At 41.9% G+C, this 24,439-nt stretch overlaps 1 protein-coding gene across 4 annotated transcripts in view; it reads right to left on the minus strand.

The window, feature by feature from the left end:
* The window catches only part of UNC5D (unc-5 netrin receptor D), a 156,834-nt gene that overhangs the window by 42,900 nt on the left and 89,495 nt on the right, over positions 1 to 24,439 (minus strand). For all 4 annotated transcript variants that reach the window (XM_074852200.1, XM_074852198.1, XM_074852199.1 and 1 more), the window contains exons 5-7: positions 4,068 to 4,248; positions 3,432 to 3,599; positions 1,992 to 2,156 (exon numbers count right to left, since the gene is read on the minus strand). In XM_074852200.1, the coding sequence (XP_074708301.1) occupies positions 1,992 to 2,156; positions 3,432 to 3,599; positions 4,068 to 4,248 (514 nt within the window). The remainder of the gene's footprint in view (positions 1 to 1,991; positions 2,157 to 3,431; positions 3,600 to 4,067; positions 4,249 to 24,439) is intronic.

The following is a 24,439-nucleotide window of genomic DNA, read 5'->3' on the forward strand; positions in this document are numbered from 1 at the left end:
GGTGATTTTCCCCATGGAATGAAGCCATCACCATCAAATAAAATGTGCATCATGACTCTCAGTGCTCTTCCCCAGGCCACGTGCTCCTTCCAGACTACAAAATAAGCGTAAGACCATATTTGTTCCTCTGCTACCTCTGAAGCGTAAGCGCAGCGTGGAAATGACGCACAGGACTGACAGGTAACTACACCAAATGAAGGGATATTCTTCTCAAGGAAGGACAGGTGATCTTTACCACCTCGCAATGTCGTTAAGGCTTTTCTTGGAAGCAGTGACCTGGATTGGGCCACCTTTTGTTAACTCTGGTGAAAACCACAGGAGGAGCCAACTCGATGGTAAGTCAGCTCGTGACTGTCACAAACAACGGTACGTGTGCAGCCCTCAGCTGCGTCCTTTCATGGCCCTTTCAGTGCAGCCCTCTGCCAGGCTTCCCATGGAGATGCTAATCTGCACACATGAATGGATTCTGGATTTATCGAGCCATCTGCGGGACGGGCATTCAGTTAATGTATAGGAAGGAGAAAGACCTCAGAAAACATCACGTGATCACCACACTGGTCCTCAAAAGCTGAATGAATTGCACTGCTCACAAATTCTCACTAGTTATTCTTTTTTAAAACATGGGGAAGGAAAAAGGTCTAAATTTCATTAATGTACTTTTAAACACTGAAGCCCATCTGCCTGACACCTTGGAGCTAGAGCTGTTCTGGCACCCTGGAAACTTTAAGTAGAGACATATAGCAGACTGCTGGGTATTCCCTTCCTCCAAACCCAAACAAAATCTTGCTTAATGCCTCAGCTGAGCTGTATGTATTTCTGAAGCCTGAATAAATACAGAGGATGCTATCTGCCATTAAGAATTTTTTTAAATCTCAGGGCAAAAAACAGAGCTCATTTTGTTTCAAAAATTATTTTCCTCATCTCTCCAGACGTACTTCAGTGAAGAACTGGTTGGGCCCAGCGGCTGTTTCTTCCTCTCTGAAACTACCAACCAGTACGAGGCAGGTGCACGTGGGGGAAGGTGCCGGCACTCGCGCTACCGTGAGCGCGCAGGTGATGGTCTGGAGCCCAAGGCTCAGGGTTTACAGCCACACTCCTGCTGTGTGTATCACATGATACCTGCCAGGCATCACATGAACACGTATGTGTAACGATGAAGAAGGAAGGGTAATGCAGTACCATAGAAACAACAAAAGAGGACTATCTCAATAAAAAATTAAAGAAAAAGTAGACTTATTTCCCTTTAGATCTTTCAGCCCCAGCATTCCTGATTGCTCCCACGGCTGCCATTTCATTGCTAGAAAGCGATGAGGTGACGGTATCAGCCGTGGGCAGGGAACGGGATTCAGTGTAGGAATAAACTTGTGAATGTCCCCTTTGTTTTGAGACTGGGCAGCTGTCCCCGCGTGTTCTGCAACTCTCCAGCTGCAGGGCTGATTTTCTTGGCTCTTAGTTGTTTGTTGATAGTAGCAACTACCAAATGCCAGATGCTTTCCAGACATTTATGAAGGGCAAATCCTTTTGCAGGGAACTCACCATGAAGGAGATTTGCCTTTATTTAATTTCTGTGTTAAAGGCAACAAATAGAGTAAACCTTGACCTTAAACAGCTCTTGCACCAAGAGCATTCACGTAGGTGATTTGTCAAATTACTCGCAAGAAAAGGTAGAAGGCCAAGTAGTACATTCTGTGGAACGCGTTGTAGCAGGTGGTTGTAACTGCACATTGCAAAAAACCTTTATTTGGATTTTTAGAATCATCTGATAATTAATAGGTAAAGGATGTGCTGCACAAATCCAGTGACTCGAAAGCACTGTGGATTTCAAACTTGACATATGCAGCCCTCTGGAAACAATCTAGTTTTTCACAGTAGTGTTTCGGCCCGCAGAGTTCTACTGACAGGGGGTGTGGCAGCTACGCGACATCCCCGGGTTACAGTGCCTGTTTCAGGCCACAGCTCCTGAATCCAGTTCCGTGCCAGCTGCGACTCACCTTGGATGCAAAGCCCTTCAGTGCAGTTCTCTGACTCTTGACTCAAGCCCTCGCAGTACTTTCCTCCGTTTCTTGGAGGCGGCGCGATGCATTCCCGAACTCGCAGGTGCTCACACTCTGGGCTGCACACAGACCACTCGCTCCACACCTCCCAGTTTCCATCCACTGAATGGGGAGGAAGGAAAACCAAGCGTCACCGCTGCGTAGCGAACCGGCGTAGTTAAGAGATCCTACCAGGAACACTTCTTTCATCTCCTCAGGTCACAGCAAGTAAAACAAGTATAATTCTCAGGAGAAATAAATGTAGTTTTATCAGACGTGAAGTTAAAATCCAGCATTAGAATGTACCACCTCAAGTGTGCAATATGGAAGGTTTTTAAATAGCACCAGTTTATAACATTCTGCAAATACAGTCAATTAAAACCACGGGAGGAAACGTTTCCTTTGCCACCTAGCTATTAGCTTCTAATGTTTCCATACAAATCCTACCTTAAACCAGGCTGACGTAGGGAGGCCACACATTATCCTACCAGAGAAATGCTGCTGACATTTACAGAAAGAGCATCGCTGGCCTTGTAGACTTCTGGCTAATGCCCTGAGCAAGACAATGGATCAATATGTTGCTTTGCTGACTGATTTGTAGCTGTCTCTGACCCTCTCCCAAATGAGAAGGGCTTCCACAGTTCCCTTTCTTTTTCATGCATAAATCAGATTGAAGAACAGTCAGATGAACACAGAGACATATATAAATAATATTAAGTTCTTTAAACCCCAGTTCAGGACACGCTCTATCTAAAAACTCCTAAAAGCTAGAAGAGAGATTTGCCAGAATCCAGACAAGTTATGCTGCACCCATGAGCACACACACGTGCACACAACCCTACTGGCTTTCTTTATGTGAAACACAAATTCCCAAATCAGGTAAGGGAGGTTTTGGGTGAACAACTGAGGAAATGTACAGTGTTCAGGGATGTAACACCGTGCTCCGTGTAGAGCATAAGCTCAATTTCAAAAGTTAATATACTTGAAAGCCAACTTTTTCAAACTAAATAATCCTTTTTAGTGAAGTTTTCAGTTTATGTTTCTGTGTTTCTCTTTCTAGTGTCACTAACGTCACCTCTCCTTTCCCTATACCCCCACCCCCTCACCTGATTTTTCATATTGAACCAGCTGCTGTTTTGTTATTGAGTATTTCAGCTTCAGTGCAAGTTAAAGCACTGACAGACCTGGCAGACCAGGCCACAGGTGCTTGTGGCTACTGCTCCGACCTCACACGAGGCCCTGAGCTGGAGTCTAAACAAGGATGCAGTATCTCCAATTTCCTTTTTGACCTCAGTGGGCACTTCAAAGCACAACTGTCTGCCTGGCGTTCCCGACTGAAAGAGCTCTCCCGCACGCGTGACATCCACGTTACTCCTTAGCAAACTGTGCATATCTCACCAGGGCAAAGAGAAGTGCAGGTGATTTTCTGCACGGACATTCCTTCACAAAAGGCACCTCCATTGAGCGGGGCAGGGTTGGTGCAGGTCCGCGATCGCTTCTGCCAGCCCCGGCCACAGCGTGCGTTGCAGTTCGACCACTCGGTCCACGACGACCAGCCGCCATTAACTGCAAAACACAAACGCCGGAGGGCGCGGTAGGTGCTGGGAGACACGGAGCAACAGAGCTGAGCCCATCACTTCATTCAAAGGCAGAATTTTGCTTTCTCATTCCACAGGTAAGTTCCAGGCTGAGGTAGGAGCACTGCTACCCATCCCACAGCCTGTCCTGTACCTCTCTAGGCAGGTGCTTCAGGGTTTCTGGATACAGGCAAGGCTTATTTATGTGGCTGGATCTTCTTAATATCTGGAGCAAGGACTGTTATTATTGACATAACTTCTGGGAATCCATCTCAAACCAACCCCTCCTAACTCTGAGCACTCTAAGGGCAGCAGGATCTCAGCCGGGCGCAACAGAACCCAAACGCATCACAACAGGAGGGCGGTCAGCCACCGCACTACATGCTAAAAATATAAAGTACCAGCAATAAAAGCACACACGTCTAAGTTTTTCCATAATTATCACATTCTCACTGACCATAGACCACGACTGTTGCAGACATGCTCCTCCTCTTGGCAACGATGTTGGCAGCCATGCAGGTGTAGTTCCCCGAGTCAGAGAGGCGCGCCTGGCGAATGATGAGGTTGTGGTCTGCTCTGGTGTCAATGTTCTCATCCAGGTTGGAGTCTATGGGCTCCTCGTTCTTCAGCCATTCCACCTGCAGAGGGATGGAGCAGAGAAGAACATGAAGTAGGAAAAGAAAAGATAGAAGCAGAAAAACTGCAGAATTCTATTTCAATGATTTCACTAATAAATGTCATTGTGACCTTTATGATAAACATTGAAAGTGAAGCTAGGATGGGATTCCCATCAAGGTAGACACTCAGAAATTCAGAAAAAAAACTATTCCTATTCTGAAGATACTAGAGCTTATCAATAAAGGCGCACCAAAGGAAACGCTAGGGCATGATAAAATAACAAAAAGAAAACGGTAAAGAGCTCGTTCAGAGATGCAAGGGTGTGGATTATAAAGGAAATATTTTTCTTCTACTGGGAGAAAAGGGAAGAAAGATGAGGAAGAAGAGGATAGGGGGAAAAAAAAGGAGGAGAACAGTTAATCCTGCTTTTCCTTGTGGTATTAGGTAGTTAGGAGGCTGTAAGATTTAATCCAAGGAATCAAGAAGTGATGATAAAAAAACCTGGGTAATTGAATGTATTTAATTTACCTCCTGGTTCTCTTCACCGTAAGTATTAAAGCTTGAACCTGAAATCATTTTCTTAAATAATTGCATCTTGTTATTTCCTCTATATTTGTTCTTGAATCTCTACTGTGTATTTTGTTTTTATTGTAAGTATTCATTTATTCAATTATCATCCTATTTAGGGGAGCCCTTTTGCCTTCCCGAAGAGAATGAAAAAACAGAGAAAAGTCTGTAAACCTGTAAAGCCAAATGAAGGCACCTGATGCCTTGGGCTAACGACCTCATTAATCTGATAGGGAAATGCTTCCTTTGACTCAAGGAGCCGAGACATGACCAGTGGAGATTAACACTCCAAGGGAAAGTCAGCTAACGAGTGCCACTTTCCCCCCCCCCCCCTCCCCCTAAACCTCAGAGGAAAGCAGCATGGGCTGGTAACTTAGCAAGGCTGATTTTTATTCAAAGAAAATGGAAGAAAATCTCAACCAAGAGAAAGTAAGAAATATTTAAAAATACTCCTCTTGATATACGGTGCTTTATGTGTTCAAACAATTGGAGAACGATCAGTTAAGCTTTGTAATAGACTGAGATGACATGTAAGTACTATAAATGCCGCTTTTTTTGAGAGGGAAACAGACAGAAGGATGAAATCGCTTGACATCACACACAGTGAAGAGCTAAGTCATCGTAACAGTCTCAGTTTACATAAACATTCTTAAACCAGAGACCATTAGTGTTTGTTGTCAAGGTACATAAATACCGTGAAATGCTGTGTATAATATATTTCAATATATCTTCTCTAATTCACCAACCAATGTATCTCTGAGTAGACCCAGGAATTATCTGCAAGGCATTTCTCTACTTGAAACATTAAAAAAAAAATAGTTAAGGCATGGTAAGCTGCTGTTACAGAAGTGAAAGATTAAAAATAGAAGCAGAATCAACAGATTCTATTAAAAGGCTGAATAAATGTACATTATTTTAATAGCTTTTCTGGAGCTGAAGGAGGTATGGCTGTACCCTGAAGTCAAATACCCTTCTCCTCTCAGTCCAGATGAATAACCTCGTTTAGGAACTTGTGGAGGACTTGGAACTTTGTGGTAATGAGCTTACAGATTTGCTAGCTACAGGCATCCATTAGCACACTGCTCTGCGCAGATGGTCTGCAATTTGTAGATTTTCCAGCTTATAAACAAATCTGGAAAAGCTGACGGTCAAAGGCAATTAGGTTCCATGCCAGACAGCAGGTTCCCCTTCCGGTGGCAGCAGCCACGCTGGGCAGCCGGGGGCAGCCGGAGCTCCGCGCGCCCCGGCACCGCAGCTGCAGACCCACCTCGGAGAGGATCCAGGGCTGGGGCACTCGCATCCCACACGGCGACTACTGAATTAAATCAAGTGATTATCTTACACATCTGGCAAGAGAGGCGTTACCTGAGTATGAAGTACATTCCACATTTCATACCGAAAGTAGTTAAAAGATTTTAGCTCTACATACTCTTCTCCTCAAACAAAGTGGTACCAAAGACAGAACGCCACGTCAAAGCCTACATTAAGTGTTCAGGACAAACCTCTATTTCTGCATTCTTATAAAGCTGTCATAGCGCTGGTATGTTTTTCCTCTCAAATCTTAACCTTTTTAAAAATTTATTTCATTAAACAATCTCCTTCACAAAAGTTTGGAGAGTTTTGTGACACACGACCTCGCACGCTGCAGCGCACAGCCGCGTGCACAACGACAGCGACGTTTCCAGACGGTGAGTTCCGGAGGAGACTCTGCCCCAACGCCTCACCCCCTGAATTTGTGTTCCCCAGCGCTGCTCGGAGACGCGGTCGTGCTTGGGCACCAACTCAACACCCCCAGCAGCTTCGGCAGCCTGAGGGGAAGTGCCGGAGCCATCCCAGGAGTGGCGGGGCTGTCGCTCCCCGGGCTGAGGGACGCACCGACTGCGGGCGGCCGGGCACAGCCCCACTCAGTCCAGCAACGCCCAACTCTTCCCTTCCTAATCTCTCGTTCAAGGGAGTGCATTTCCCTTTGGTCTGAATAAGAGGAGGAACAATCAAGCAATCCTTTTACTATTCAGTTTCCCTTCTACAGTTAACTTTAATATTAATTATCAGAGGGGGTTTCAGCAAAGAAACTAGGAATGCAATTTAAATTATGGAACAGCAGTATTAGCATAAATCAAGTGACAGAAATTCAATAGTCACAGTCAGAATCAAACTCACTCTGTGCAGTGTAATGGCAAACAGCCACATTCAGTGAAATGACAAACATGACTAGTATTGCTAGAGTTCATTATTTCATAAGTATATTTATAAATTTTGCATTTTGACTCTCATCAAGTCAGGGGCTCTTGCAGGGCAGTGATGGGGGCACGGAGGGTTCAAGGCCCTCGTTACTGTTACATCAGCACTTGGGGCTATTTTTCCTGTAGACAACTTTTCCAGGAGGGAGTGCAACACTGATCCCTTGTTTACTGAGTCTGGGACTGCAAGGCTTGGTGAATGAAAAACATGTACATTAAAGCAAAGCATTTAAAAGAATGATGATCACAGTGAAGGGAGAACATTAAACAGACAGAACATAAACACAAAAGTGTTGAGAGATGTGCGATCAAAAGATGATTTGTAAGTGGGGGCACGCATTGCCTTTTGCTTCTTATCTGGAGGCTTGATGACACTGTGAATACTCATCTCTATTTCCAGCCTCCCCCTCCCTTGAAGGAAACACAGACTTACTCAAGCTCTCTCACTGCCTCTGCCTCAGCAGACAAATGTTTTCAAAGATGGAGAACTAAGGGATGAATTTATAGGATAAACTGATAAGTTTAAAGGAGTCATGATGACAAAAGGTTGTTGTTACTTGCAGTGATGCAACCTTTGGAAGAATTCAACACACACACAAAACAACCAAGTAAAATAAAGGCAACAAAGAAACCTACAATGTCTCCATCCTGAAATGGGGCACGATGTTCCGAACGGCCAACCCGCGATGCCTGAAGAGTACACTCAGAACTCATCAGCATTTAACTTCCCTCGCTTTATCGTCAGTGGAGGTCATCCCGTTGCTTGTAGCACAATGGAATACAATTCTTTTTAAGAATTTTTCTGTTTGAAGATCTTCAATGTTTCTATTCTGAGCTAGACTTAAAAACTTGTAGAATATACCATAAGTTCATATGAAGATATTTGATTTTTTTCCCCTGAAATTAAAATCTGCTCAGAATTAAAATGCCCCCATCAGTTTCTAACAAAGGCTAATCATGTAATGATCTACAAAAGAAATGCAGGGGCAGATATGGATTAACTCAGCTACTACAGATTGGGTGGCAGCAGATGAATTAGCATAATCATAAATTTGTTCCAATTACAGAAAGCAATTATCAAAGACCAGCTTACAGCAATATCAAAGTAAAATCAGTTAAATACCCCATATCCTAGGTAGATTATGATGGGAGTTAGCGAACTCTTTTTCTTTAGAAATAAAGCTTATCCCAACTCACCCACGTTTCTCTGCTGTTCACAACACTAAAGAGCCCGTCGGCGTCACATCGCAGACACACAACTGCTGTTGGAGCTGCGCAGGGGACGGGCTCTCACCGTGCTCAGGCCGGGCAAAATCAGCGCTGACTGGCGTCTGTATCCACCCAGGTACCACGGACACATCTGCAGCTGCCACACAGCAACTTCAAACTCGCTGGGGCCTCGCAAATACCCGTGAGAATACTGCGGGAGGCAGAGCTGAGCCACCCACTGTAGGGAAGCTCTGGCAAAGGTGGCTACTGCTCCCTTAAAACTCTGCCCATTTTATGGGTTATAGTTGTGGCTTCTGTGCCAGTAGAAGGTTATGCCCCAAAAATCGCAGCTGCCTTTGTGCCTGATGGCAACACACTGGGAGCATTTTATTTCACCTGACAGGCCTTTACACAGCCATCACCTGTGTGATTCAAGGAGAGAAGCTGGCTAACTCCAGACGAGGAAAGAGCATTCTCCTGGCGAAGCACTACTCCTCCTTTGCCAAATTTGAGAGGGAGGCTACGCAGCTGTTAAACCTCCTCTAAGACTAAAGAATATTCTTATTTCCAGTAACAGAAATTACTTGTTTGGTAGGTTTTAATACCAAACTTATTATTTAAACCTTGAAGCTTAGAGTAGGTCAGACATCGGTTATGGGCCTTAAATGATGTGACGCACCAAGAGCCCTTCATCAATTGCTCGATCTAATTTAAACATCCCAAGAGCTGGCTGTCCACGACTGAATTTTCTATTCTTTCTAGCGTATCTTGTTTGAGACTATAAAGAGATTTAATACCCAACAGGAACAATACAACTCAGAGCTCTTGTGGGCACAGATGATAATTTTGTAGGTCAGGAGACAAAAGACCTTGGTACTCCTGATTTTAGATTATACTGTTCTGCCCTTTAAATACAACATCTGACTTTCTCATGTGGTCAATAACCAGAGTACATATATATCAAAGATAATATAGTTAGAATGTCAGCTTCTCTTGAAGAGAGAATCAATTGCTTTCTCGATGCAAGATAAACGCTTCAGGATTTAAGATGAGAAAGGTCAACACCTGACTTACAGCAGCACAGATGTTTCTTATAGCACAGTCAATTTACAGATTTTAAATATTCTCTCTCTCTCAGATGGAGAAAGCAGTAAACACATCCTTAACCTTCCTTTAAGCCAAGATCACTATTCATTATGTTCTTAGAGAACGAGCCAATATTTGTATGTTTTGGATAAAACTGTTTTGTCAGTCCCGGATTCACTTAATATTTTAAATGTAAGTACAACAGGCTAGTGTTTAGACAGTGTGGTGGCAAAAGCAATGAATAAATAGGTCTGGTGCTGCTCATGAGACTGCAGATAACCGCACTGACCACAACTCTCTTCTCCGATATCTTACACTTCCCTCGTGGCGAGGCAGAGACTGTCTCCTTGGGAACCAGACACCAGCAGAGGCAGCACACCAAGGAGTACGACCAAACACCACGTTTACAAGTGACAGCGATGGTAAATACTTCTCAGGTATTTGGCCACTTGAGATGAAGTGCTTCATAACCCCACATTTTGTCAGTGACTCATGTATTTCTCAAGCATTTTTTCCCCCCAATTTCTTTATTCTCAGATTTCTCCTACTCTATACATCTGCCTACTGCAGCTGAAGGTGCCCACTGCCTTGTCATTACTAACATTAGCTCTAACTTTGCAAGGGTCAGAACTGTGTATCTGATAATAAATATCCAAAAAACAACTTTAGTGTGAAGCTGTTAAAAATACCTATATACGTTAAAGATAAATGTAAAGATTCTTGTGATACAGAGGACAAAAAGTGTGTTGGGCAGCAGCAAGGGAAAAAAGAGGCAGATGTCTTCACACATGGACCATTTAAAGAAAATGTAACAAGAAACAATACGGAATGTAGGTGCGTTTTTATGTGTCCTTTGTCTGTAATACCCATCTGACATACCCATCATCTGCTTTTTAATTAAACAATCCTCCCCTGCAACTTTCAATAGAGAGGAATAAAGTTCACACATGAAATTGTGACCTGACAGAACCAAGCTATCCAAACTGACAAAAAGGCTTTAAAATAGGTCTCTCAGAGACACCTCCTTGGATCTTCATTCTTCTGATGCTGCTGTGATGACAACTGCACAACAGTGAACATGATCTTGAAGTTGATTCCAATGCCATTTCTGCTGTTTGCCATGAAGGTACTTAATTAATTCAGTATAAATAATACAGAAGGCATCTCTACCTGAGCTCTTAGCTTCCCAAGAACAAAAATAACACTGTTATATATACAAAAGAACTAGGCAACACCGTATTTCCCCCCCTAGAACCTGACTTTGCATTAAAAAAGAAGGAAGAAAAAGGTTGAGAACTTCTAAAACTCAGAATACCTAATTTCTAGCTGAAAGCTTTTTAACTGGAGAAGAAAACATGTTTGAAGCTGACTTCTTTTCTACAAAAAAAGTTTCTTTTAATAGAAAATGTTTGCAATAGATTCTCCCCCACATCGTGACTAACAGCAGGTGTATCAGGCTTCTGACACTTTCTCCACTGACTCCAGAGCAAGCCCAGGGAGGCTGCATCGCTCGGCTAACGTTAGATTTTATGAATATTCCCTCCCATTCTACTCAGCCCAGGCCTCTGGCTAGAAAAAGTTCTACTTATCACCGATTTAGGTCTCATATTCCCCAGTCTTTAAAAGCCTTATTAAAAATGGCTTTTTCAGTGACCTATAATGTTTAGAGGAAGAGAGCAAGATATATTCCTTTCAATTCCTTTTAGACCTTGCATGAAACTCCTGTCTCTGAAAATCCAAGTGTGTCAAAGCTGGAGAAATCTTCCTTAACGTTACAGTCAGAATGGATGAGTACAGGCAGGGCAGGTACTCCAATTACAGTGATGCATTAAGATGGCAGCGTTCTTTGCTACAGTTTTATTTTGCTTTCTACCCTAAGATGCAAACAAAAAGTAGAAGCCTCTATCAGCATAAATCATTGTGGGAGATTAATAAAAAACAAAGGCCAGTTTGCTGGATACAAACCATTCATATCTACCTTTAGGATCATATAGTTATTTTATCAACACAATCAAAAATCATTCATCTGCCTTGCTAAGAGCCTATCGCTAGCAACACACAAGAAGCAGGTCAATTGTACCTGCTGCATTTTTTAAAATTAATCCACTGAGGGAATACTGCTACCGAATTGTTTAATCACAGCGCTGTCATGCTGTTCTGGTAAGCATATTTTTCCTTCATTAGATTGAATATATAATCTCATTACACAAATCTGACACACTGACTAACTCATAAATCAGGCTGGGCCTTTGTTGGCTGTACTGTGGAGGGCAGCCCGGGAGCCTTGTCTGCGGAGAGATGCACTCGGTTGTTGCAAGAGGGATCACCTGAAGACTCCAGTGCTGCACGCTGCTAATGCACCTTTTCTCCTTTTCTTTCTTACTCACTTTGTGTGGCTCGCAGCTGGTGCATTTGCTACATAAACCTCCAAGAGCAAGAGCAGCCAAGAGAGGTGAAACTGGCTCGTGGCACTCGGACCACGGCTCATGCTCTGAGCTACGTCCAGTTCACAACGAAGGGAGCATTTCTGTTTGTGTGCTTTAACGTCACAACCAAAAATACACACTGCTGAGAAATCCAGAGGAGGGGGATAAAGGCTAATGAAGGGGGTGAGTCAAAACGAAATTAAAACATGCCTTTCACTAAGTATAATGGGAAAGGTGACAGCCTGGATGTGTATCTCAATTTATAATGCTAAAGGTGGGCAAGGCGTTGACTCAGACGTGCTATTTTAAAACACTGTTATAAAGATACATTGAGAAATGTGCCATTGCTAATGGTACGTTGTCTGATTGTTAAAGATATAATCAGATCCCCAAATAAGTTTACCTTTATTCCTATTTTTGGAGGAATAAGTGTCTAACATTAATTGGAACACTGTTTTTCACCTCCATGAAAAAATTATGAATGAATCAGCATTAATGAACACAAAGGTTATTATGTGGGCTCATACGGTCGTTTTCCGGTGGGGCAGAGCACACAAATGACTTGACTTCAATTATTTTATGGTAAGCAGAAATAAATGATCTAGTTGAAACTCAAATCCTAGTCCCTTGACTATGAAGCTCAGCAATAGCGGTGAGCAGATGAGACTCATCTAGAGCTTTGCTTTTGCTAAATAACTCAGACTGTAAGGATATACAGTGATCCATAGCTATTGTTTTAAAAGTATACGATGCACACCGTATGCTTCTCAGTACTGTGAATTAGGATGGTTAGAAAGAAACAAACAGCTAAAGGCTCCAGGGATGGCGTTCATGGAGCCACACCACTGAGGTTTTATTTGTTTTTCAATGCACAGACATTTGGAAAGTAATTATAAGTGCAGTTGACACTGGAAAAACATCTTTAGATAAGATTATTGGAACGATGTTTACAGTGTTTTGCTAACATGGCATCCTGGTAGGCAGTATCACATTTATACCAAATTGTTAGAGATAAGAAAATCATCACAGAAAGCTTACAGTAATTGAAAACAAAGAGTACAAATAGAGAGATCTCTTCTCCTGCATTTCTAACTGCTGCTGATTAAACACTGCTGCACAGCATCACAAGAACCCAGTAGTATCCCTACCCACGCTTCACTTTATTGCTCTCAAGAAAACTTAGAAGAAAGGCCCAAGTCTCTAACGCTGCCTGTCAGGAGTATTGCTCAGACAGCAGATGTGTGATCCTGCCTGGAACTACTGTCTCTATGATTTGCTTTCAGTACTCGTACCCGAGATTAGTCGGTTGTCTTTAGTTGGGCTGGTTGTGTGGCCTCATCTCCATTATCACAGCAACTTCTGCACTGCTGCTCTGTACGTTACAGCAAACAAGGCTGTAATTTCACTGTTCTCAAGAGTTATGGTGAATCATTAACACATAACGTTGCTCTTTTTTGTTAGTAGCCTTCAGATATGATAATTTCAAGAATGTAACTGTGAGATACTACTAACAGAAACATCCTTTAGGTCTATTATATGAATCATCTTTTTCTACACATTGGAAAAAGTATTTAAACTCAAACTCCGTGTCTGTATTTAAAGAAATACAATTGTTATTTAACAAATGTGTAACGATTACGCTGTGTCACCAGATGCATATTAAATGCCTTGATGCAAGGGAGCACAGATTCACAACTTACTGCTTTCCCTTGTAACACTGCAATTAAAAAAGGTGTTGCTGCATGTCCAGAGAGGTGAAACATTCCCTAAACCTTTAATGTTACAGCATTTCAGTTTCACAGTACTCTAAATGATACTCATTCCAGATTATGGAAGGACCAGCACAAGTATATTGCATCAGCAGAATCTGGAGAAAACCCTCACTACGTTAGACACAAAAGGCATGTTGTCAAAAGAAACACAACTGGAAAGTGCAGTAACAAATATGACTGATACTTTGAAGTTGTTAAAGATCCTGAAATTGGTATCTGCCAGTTGGTGTTTTCTCATACTGGGTTGGTTGGGTAGGTTCAAGGTTTCAACTTATCAACAAACATTTCACCTCTGAAACAGCATAATGTGCTTTTTTTTTGTTTTTGAAAGGATGTAATTTTTCCCCTTCCTGTGAAGTTAAGAAATCTATCTGTAAGAGGGTAAATTTTCTCCTTAGAAGCTTATGTTTGTATCTCTAAGTGGAGCTCCCAACAGCTGCAGCAGGAGAAACCACCATGTAATGAGTGGATGGGACTGCTTCCTTCGGTCCCACTGTAATACACGCCAGGGTTAGTCCAGCTGCAGTGCAGCTGCACACGTGGGCACGTATCTCCATGTCTCTAGAGACAGGGAAAGGAAAAAGTGTGTCTGCAGTAGAACATTCAGTGTGTGTGGTGGCGATGGGATTCGGGAGATAGATGTGTTTGGAAATACGCAATGAGACCAAGATTTGGATAGAAACAAGGAAATCAAGGAAAGAATCTTGGGAAAAAATGAACATAAGGGTGTGTACACCTCTCCCTTGCCTCTCTGCGGTTCTTCAAGCACCTTCTTCCTCTTGCTCCAACACAAACTGTACCATACGTCCCTCACACCTTGAATGACTTTGGCTAGAAAAAAACCCAAAACCAGTTCTAAGAGAAGCCTTCTCTGTAGCTTTGAAGATGTCATATATCCTTCCCGCTTCTGAACGCGTGAAATAAGGAAGATTTGAGAAATGCTCTGCCATGCTTCTCTTTCCAGTGACCCCTCTATCTTTTCCTTTCACAACAGCCCACTCCCTGAGCAAAAGGTACCACATTTCCCCATTCTAGTTGCCCACGTGACATCGTCAGCTCTTTGTAAAAGTACATAAATAAACCCGCGATCAGAGGATAATACAGCCTTCTACCAAATGGATCTGATCCTTCTGCTCACAAACCTTTGCTTTCAGTATTCAAATTCAGAAGTTTGAATCCCACTGAAAAGGGAATAAAAGCAGCTGCACATGAAAGTATTGTGCAGAAGTGCTGTACGCTCTTCACAGCCTCAGAAATCCAGCAGGTTCACTGTATTATAAAGTTCTAAGTATCAGGAGAAGATTGCCAAATGCTGAAGAGCTAAACTTCAGCAGCAGGGCCAGAAAAACCAAACAAGGCCTCTAGGCACTAACACAGCACTAGGAAATAACCACGTTCCTCCTGCTGACCAGAACAACAGGCTGGTACTGGTAAAGCCTCCAACCCTCTTATTCAGTCAAAACATACACCACAGTAAAGCTTCCAAATCCTTGTAGGACTCTTTCCCACAATTACCTTTATTATTTATAATTATAAACATAATGATGAAAGTCTTAGAACTTATCCTTTCATGTTCAAGCACTCAAAATTAAGAACATTTCTGAAAACATATGCCACTGCAAAACAGTACATCAGAAAAAGAAAAGTCCAAAAGCACACGGTCTTTATAAAAAGGAATCATCTATTCAGGGGAACTACAGACTTATCTCACTTCCCCCCTCCACCCCCTCATTTCAGCACCCTAATTCAGAAATGTTTTGCTCCAGCGTTTCTGTTTCATGACCTCAGGACCTCCTGGGTGTACTGGTTTACTTAAAACAAGTCAAATCTCAGAAGGAAAACAAACATTTTTTTCTACTGGAGGAAAACCCTGTACACAGTTCACTCGCGTGAAATCCAGCACTTATACTCACTTGGAGAGAACATCCAAGGATTTTTTTCAAATAAAGGGTCTATGGGCAGGGACTAAGATGCTTCCAATAGCTACAAAATGTACAAAATCAGCAAAAGAGGCACCTGGAGATATCACTAAGGAGACAAGAAGAGAGCTGACAAATGCCATTGTTTCAAGTAATTGGTACAGGTAAGAAAAGGGTAAAAAGAGGTTAGCGGTAAAAAAATGAAGTGACAGATTTAACGCATTCCAACAGCGCAGTGGCAGGATAATGAAGAGAGAACTGTAATCTCCAACTGCATATTAGTATGGCAGAAGGCAACAAATATTCCTGCCCTATCCAGAGGTTGGTGTGAACGGCAAAGAAAAGGCTGTAGTGGCTTCCAGCTAAAGGAGCAGCTCTCCGCTCGCCTGGTGGAGTTCTGCAGGCTCATGGGAAAGTACAGGAATTCAAACCATGCTAAACGCCTCTGAGCTCGATTTCCAAGATAAATCATAGAACATGCTTACCTGGAACTTAATTATCTTTTCACTAAATGACAAACACATCCCAGAAGCAGGGTTTCCACAACACTGGTATGCTGGGTATTTCTTCTGGCCAGTAGACATACCAGTAAGGAACTGGTCCAGTCCAAGAGACTGCACCTTAGGCACAGTCGTGAAAACTAAATTTAGGTGACAGCTGTATTACAGAATGAGAACAACTGTTGATCTAATACGCAGAGACACCAAATAAATGGGTTAGTTTTACCCAGATCTTGTACACTCTATGATTCCCTGAGAATGCTCACACACGTACTTTGTACCTGAGGTGATGGAGCTTGGCAGGTCTTGTATGATGAGTGTGAACAGTGGGCAGCAACACTGAGTACATGAAAAATGCTCAGAGGATCCCTGCAAGAGGCCACTGAGAAATTCCACTTGACTCAAATACTCAAAAGGCATTAGTTTATCTTCCCGTGTCACTTTGTTAACACTACAGCTTAAAACAATCAAAGACACTCAAAGTCTTAAACACATTTTCATATGCAGGGGCTCAATAGCCAGCTACGTGCGACTCATGCAGCACACCTGGCCGACCTTGTTTGCTCGTTCAAGTATGTTTTAAGAGATGTTTGTTTGCTCGTCAGCTGTCTGCAGTGGAAACAAGGACAAACATTAGGAGAAAACCATTGTGTTAACAACATGGGCTCTCCATAACGTTTCAGGGTTGCCAATGTCCAAAAAAGAGCATCCAAAATATATCCAGTTCAATGTTAAAATAGCTTAGCAATATTTTTTTTTTTAAATGTGATTGTAAGGATGAAAAAAGAAAAAAATTAAACTCACCACTAACCTAAGTTGCACAACCAGATATCCCAGTTTATGTAACTGGTTGTGTTGCCCTGGATTGTATGCAGCTAAGAAAACCCACAAAGTGTCTCTAACTTATTTAAAAGACTACCAGTTCTATGCAAAACCATGTCCTTTTTATTCCCCACTTACACAGAATAACTGTGAAATCTAAGGCTTTTTATTTTAGCATATTGAGCAACTGCATTAAAGTGGTTTTTACAAGCACTGATAATCACAAGCCTTTTTTGCCTTTGAAACCTGTTCTTTGTTTGAACGTCTACAGAGTATTACTCCAGGCTCTGCACTGTGTGTATTGCAGCTGCTGTTGTAATACCTAATCCATGAGCTAAGGTGAGTAAAAAAAAAGTTCAGGGCATTGAAGATAAAGTACTTCAGGAAAAAAGACAGAAAGGTAACACTGAAGCAGACACTTCTCTCAAAGACGACAGGTGATGAAGGGCAAGGAACGAATACTAGATTTGACCAAAGATGAAACAGCATAAAAAATAAACTGAATCTTGATTCTGGTTTTGTTGTCCGTGCTTCTATGAAGCAGTCACAGGCTTAAACAAAAAGACTTTAATTGAACAGATGTTTTATAGAATAAAGAGGCCCTACATATTATTAGACTGTCATGTTCTGAACACAGTCAGTCCAGGCCAGCATGTCATGTATTATCCATGATAACTGCACACTTTTCAGTCTTTGCTGGATGTGAAAGTAGGAAAAATCAAACTTAGGAAGTTGCTCTTAAAGCAGCTAAAAATCTGAACTGAACAGGGCACATCTATGAACAGAGAGAAACGGCAGAATTTTAAAATGCAAAGGAAATAATATTTGAGAAGAAATTACTAGAATAACTGAGCAATTATGAGTAAGCTGCTGCATGGTTTCAGTAGAACAGAATCAACATTCAGAGGTTGCTCTGTTTCGTTTGGTAGGGTATGCTGAGAACTGATAAACGGAGATGAAAGAGAAGGTAATTTGATACTTCCAAAACCCGTAAGGACCCTTCAGTAGGATTTCATGTTCTAAGTGGGTTCAAAACTGCTTTGTCCACACCCGCAGCCATTCCGTTTCATTAGCTTAGTAACTGCTGCTTTAATCTGTGGTATTTTTCACCATATGTAGTGTTGGATAGTGTCTAATGAAAAAATATCTGAATTTCTTTGGATTCTTGGAGCAATAACAGAAAAAAAGAAACTAGTAATTACATACGTACCTGGAGAAAATACCTATTTTCCCCAGCTAAATGGATAATTTGTCCTCGGTCTGCAAATGGTGTTGTAGTTAATGGAACCTTCACCCCAAAGACAGACTTAGACAATTAAGTCTATGAAAAATCACGATCTGCTCAAGGATTCACAAAATGTGGCTCGACTCTGGAAATGTTTCTTGCATTCATGTGTGTGCAGTGACTTCCACAGTGATATCTGGACTTCATAATTCTTTACTACTTTATGACAAAACTGATCTTATATACAGTTCGACATGGAAAACACGCATAAGTTAGATATTTGTGCAATTCTTAACATCTTCAGAAGCGTATGTGGGATGTATATATAAACTGCCATTAAAATTATGCTTTCTAGAATAGGGGATTTTTTTTTTTCCCCTGAAATGTCAGTATTTTAAGGGCATCATTCATAAACAGCAATCCCATAGAGTATAGATACCAATTCAACCAGAACTTCTAAGATCTTCTGTTTGTCAGCAGGCTGTCACCCAGATGACCTGAAGGTTACGTATGCCCTACTCCAAGCGCACCATCTCAGAAGACCTTATTAATCATTTTAATACCTTTCTATCTTAGAAGTCTGACCTGCTAACCATGGTAATATAGCACGGACTATTTCAAGGTGAATGTATCTGTTTAGAGACATTAGCAATTACCATTAAACTTGGATTTGTAATAGGACCAATTTCTTCTCCAGAAACAATGCCCCTCATTAACAGTTTGGAGTAACGCTGTAGTAGGCTGAAGCCCTGAAGCGTAAGACAACCTTCCCTCCTGCGGGGGGGCGGCGCTTTTAGAGACCTTTGAGCGTTCACGGCGTTCGTGCTCCCAACCAGCTGCAGAGGAACAGCCAGGGGTCTGGAAATGCTGGAACCTACTTTTCATTACTAACAGTAAGAGTTAAGAATTTGTGTAATTCCTTCATAAAGCAGAAGGAATTTATTTCACTGTTCCAAATGCAATGCCATCTAATTCTGTCGTGTCTAAGTTAACTGTTAAATTTCTTACAGCTTCCCAGAACTTTATGATTTTAAAAATGTGTGTGGTGGCTGCAGTGGTTGCTTAAAAGTAAAACTGGTCTATAGGAAGAGCTTACATGTGGATAAATAATAATTGAGACATATTGCATGTACCCGAGCTGAGTCTTGAAAGCGAAATGTCTTCAGTGAAAAATGAAACACGTTTGTTGTAACTAATACACCTTAAAAGTAAAGCAAATATTGATATTCCAGACACAAGACCCAAGATCTGTAACTAACTGTATGAAATGCATGCTGTTTGCATTTAGTAATCATACTCTGTTTTCTATAAGTAGAAACAAGATTCATTGAAGACTATAATTCACCAGCCTTTTTGCCATAGTGTTTTACTACAATATCATTATCCTGCCATATTACATTTTACTGTATGTGTACAAGCCCCATAAATACACAAGCCTATGTAAAATAGGCAGCAATAACTCTCACTACTTTTGGAATACTTGCAGCTTTTGAATTTTATGTGGGTTTCACATTTTGTTGATGTGTTTGCAATGGAATATGTACTGCCCAGAAGAGAAATGATTTTACATTTCCATTAAAAGCTATAGCGGTAAATAAACCATCGGAACTCATGCAGATATTCACTGGAACATCTAGAGCAGTCCATTAAAGTGTCAAAATCTGTGTTAAACATTTGAAAAAGTAGCACTGGATGCAGCACATTTAAAACTTAAATATATGCATATATTAAATGATAAAGATATCTTAGAGTATTCCACAAACCTCTGCAGAGCACTCAACGCAAGTTTACACTCATCAGTAATAGTTTAGCACAACAGCTGCCCTTTTATTACAAAAAACCCCACCAACCAAAATCAGACAGTAGATGTAGGAAGAGCTGCAAGTTGCTACTAATGCCCAAATACGAGCTATTTAGAGGTTTAGTCTCCGAGAGTATTTATTCATAATAAAAAGGATTTAGAATAAATTTTAAGGTCAACTTCTGCTCAGATTTGCACTCGTGCCTCACAATGGACTTCAGTGCTGTTACCCATCAGGCATTTCCAGCTGGGAGCTGGCAGGAAGCACTGCAGTACAGTTCCTAGTAAAGATAAGCAGAGGCTACTAAGCTAAAGATTTTTTTGTTTTGTTTTTATTTATTTGAAAGACTGAGGTTTATAAACACTCATCTCTAATATCAGTTTATATGATACTTCAATACAAAGGGACTGACATTTCTAAGAAACAGTACAGGTGTGGTAACTACCAACCTCCAACATACCACACCACCTGTCTAAAAAGATTACTAGCTACAAAAGCAAGCCTTTTGTTTCCTTTTTTTGCTCCTGTACCAAAAATACTGAGTATTTTACTCTCTGAAGCACCTAAGGTAGAACATACAGAACAGAGATTATCCTAAACTTAATTAAATGGATATTGACCAAGCATTTTCCAGGTTACAGTTCAAGACAGGTTTGACAACAGTCACGGAGTGCAACATCATGACTGTCAAGAACCAGGCAGGAAGAAGGAATTACCATCAGTGAACTAGAGAGATGTTATAATTTATTCTGTTTGCTGACTCTGTCGCAACCACCAGGATCTATTAGTCATGTTGATTCTAGAGGCTGCACCTAACCTGGTACAGAGCTGCATAAAGTGACAGAAATCAAGTTGTCTGCATTCTTCACTGTTGCACTTTGAAAGTAAATTACTGTGTCACTGAGAGGCAGGGACTCCAGTGCTCAGTATGTTCTTAAAATTAATAGGAAGGAAAATATCCTTTGGCAAGAGTACAGGAAAACACTAAGGGATGATTAGGGTTACCAACCTGCCAGCATTATGGATACGAAATCTTACCAAAGTTGCTTTATGTAGTCAAGGTAAGAGGTAGGAACAGCACTGCATCATGTTAATGGCAGGACTGTAAGATGTGGAAAACAGCAGCACAACGCGCGTTTCTCACAGATGAGGGCTTAATACCTGTGTAGAAACTTGCAGTTTGCATCTCCATTGCTTTGCACTTGGTGTATCGATTTAAAGCTGAGATTTGTAAAAAGCTGGCTGACCCAGATGTGTTTAATTGCTTTAAACACCTTTGTGAACCTCCATGCAAAGGGTTACAGAATCTTACATAACGTGGTGGCACAGAAACCCCTCGTCATCAGACTGTACATGGCATCAAGCACAAAATCCCGCTCTAGTTTCCCAGCACTGCAGTCTGAACCACAGAAATGCTGCTGTACACCTACAGGGGCCGGGGGGGAAGCCAGCTTTATGGTGAAGGTGAACAAAAGAAAAAAGACCTCAGAGAATATATGCTTTAGAGAAGAATTATTTAAATGCAGAAGGAGGAAGGAGGAGAAAGTATTAAACAGAATGAAGGAGAGACTGAAAATGCTAATTCTCAGCATATACACAGAGCAGCAAGCTTGTCAAATGCTGCAAAAAGGAGGATCTATTTTTTGTGTCTTCCCCCACCACCTCCCCCAAAAAGAAGAGTTTCAAGAAACTGAACACAGACTAGAGAAAAACTATTTAAAGAAAGACTAAAAGGTCAGCTAAGAAGATAAGGAAAGAATATGTCAGGAAATTCACTTGAGAAGATGTATAGGAGAAGAAACAAAGGGTATTATTATATATTGTACTCTATAAAATGGAGCACTGCCTAAAAAACATCAGAACTACACGAACAGAAAGTAAAATCAATCTATACCACTTGTTGACTGAACCACAGGCCGAAGCTCTGACTTCAGCCTATTCCTGCTTGCGCAGTCCCAGATGGACGGCACAACTGCCTCTTGATAAACCTTTTTCCAGTACTGGGATGAATGAAAACACCTGAGAACCAGGGGTGGGGAAGTAAACAGAGAGACCACTGAACTCCACTGGGCACTGTGCAACACACTCGCTCTGTTTTAAAACGGGGTAAGCTATATCTCATGTGCTCCAGTCAGTCTTCATTTCACATTTTCAAGGCCAAACTGTAGCCATTTAGAAGCCACACACAGGACTTAAGAGCCTGGCTAAAGCTGAATGCAGAGTGTATTTTACGCAAGGCAGTAGGTTAAGGATATGCTCTAAGAGTCATCTAAAACCAGCATAATACCTCCTTGGTTGGAGACAAAGGAGCACACCATGAATAACTGCTGTGTCTTCCCAGGAATTATGCAAAGTAATAAACTAAACTTACACAACAACAATAAACAAGCTCAAAACACATATACAGAAAACACAGCACTGTGCACAGGAAAAAAAATAATAAAACCCAAATACGAGAAGCATTTTACCTCAGCAACACTTTTAATAGCAGCTGAGGCCAGTCCTACATGGGGCCAGCTGCCCACTAGGACAAAATCTGCGGCGAGATCTGATGTATTTTTAGAGATGAATTGAGGGACCATCCGAGCTCGCGGAGCCTGGCACGCAGCCCTGCGCTAGCCCAAGGTGCCACACGGGCACACGACCTCAACTCAGCTGCTCTGCACCAGACCCCGTATTTGTTTAAGCTGCGGAAAAGGCTCCTCTCCAGTAACAGAAGTTTGTGTGTGAGGGAAGTCAGCCCTAGCAGATACTGCAGCTCGAAGGAATGCATCAGGTATTATGTCACTGTCAAACACACTGCTTTTAAAAATGTGCTTTTAATAGAGAGAAAGCATTCTTCCCTTCACAAATTTCTTCAAAATGCTCCCAAAGCAACAGGCTGTATATAATGAGCAAGGTTAGTCCTGTGAAGAGATGCAGATAATCACCAGCAGCAAGGCTAAAGATGTTGCTCTGGCAAGCTCAATATTCAACTCCACATTTTCCGAGAGGAGAACTCAGCCCTCCCTTTCCTCTCATTTTCCTCATGCCAATGCAAATCAGAAATCCTTCCTTTGGTATCTGTGGAGTGAAGCAGTCTCAGCAATCCAAGAATCCCAGAGATCCAAGCCCAAGGTACCCACCTGGCAGCCTCACAAAAAATGACCAGCAGACAAGGATTCATCAGAGAGTTCAGCTGATTCCTACACTACACCACAACTGCCTCACTGCACACACTCCAAGCTAAAGGAGGCCTCTGTTGCACACAATTAATAAACATATCTAGGGGGAGAATCTGTTGTGGGATTGAAAGCCAGAACTGTCTCTTTCCTAGGCCAACTCTGCATCAATAGTGAAAGAAATGGCTCTGCTCCCATCAAGCCTGTGCCAGCAGAGACTCTGTTATATTTAAATCAACATTTGCCACAGCAGGGGATTATCAGATGCTCTACTTAAATGCTGGATTTTCTTTTTTATTTTGATGTTTAACTCATAAAAAGCTGAATTTATTTGGGTTGGGTGCTGATGCCTGCAAGCACAGCTGCTCACCAACTCTGTTTTGCTTGCCATGTGAATGCATGAGAAGAGGATTTAAAACCTTTTTCCAATCTGCCTGGTGTCAGGATTTGGGTTTTCTTACTCTCTTGCTGCTGTGGCAACACACCCAGAATGCCCCAAACCCTCAGCAACCTCCCCCAGCAGAGATGTGCAGAATCTGCTCGAGCTCCCTTCCCCCCCGAGGCGGACTCTGGCCATGGGACACCTGCACCCCGAGGCAGAGGCGCAGGGTGGGCTGCCGAAGGACCCACGCGCCCCAAGGGGCTCCAGGGGATGGGCTGCGGTACTGCCCCGCCCAGAGGCAGGTGCCTAGCCTGCCCATACTGAGTCAGAACGGTTTCATAACTTGCTGAGGCTGCCTAAACTATTTGAAAGGGTAAAACAACAGGTAATCCCTCAGTTACTCAAGTTTTCTTGCCCACTGTTGCCACAGGGGATTTTATTATTAGTAAAATCAGGCTCATTCAATAGTACTTCATCCACAAGAGATGGACTTTGGCTCCATGAAGAGTGTAATCAAAATCTTGGAAAGAGAATGCAGATTTAGAGAGATACTCCTTTATATGTCTTTTACTTCAGACCTAGCTGACACAAGCAACTGAAATTCACTGCTAAATGAATCAAGACAGTACAGCGCGTTTCAAAGCAGCATTAAAACCAGTGCTTGCCTCAGCAGGATCTGGGGCTCCTGATTCACGCCTGTATAACATTAAAGCTGAATTAGAATACTGCCGTTCTTTATTTGCAATCCTCCTTGATTGTTTGCTTTCACTAATGTGCTATTCAGCTTAAAGACTATTTACCAAAACTGAACTGTATGAGCATGCAGAGCACTGACAATGTCACATGAGCTTCCACTATTTGTAAATTAATTTATACAAGCCAAGTTTTTAGCCAAACACAGTTTAGACACATTTAAACTACAGATCCCGACCTTCGATCCATATTCCCCCAACTCCTTTTATACATACCGTGTGTGGAAATTAACGCATATAAGCAAAGTTAATCTGGATATTTTCATTGCTGCTGGTGATGAGATATGGAAGCCTTACTCATCCTGGAACAGATGGCAACACGAATTTCTCCCAACAAAACTAAACTTC

Source organism: Strix uralensis, chromosome 28, assembly GCF_047716275.1.
Source record: "Strix uralensis isolate ZFMK-TIS-50842 chromosome 28, bStrUra1, whole genome shotgun sequence".
Taxonomy (NCBI): Eukaryota; Metazoa; Chordata; class Aves; order Strigiformes; family Strigidae; genus Strix; species Strix uralensis.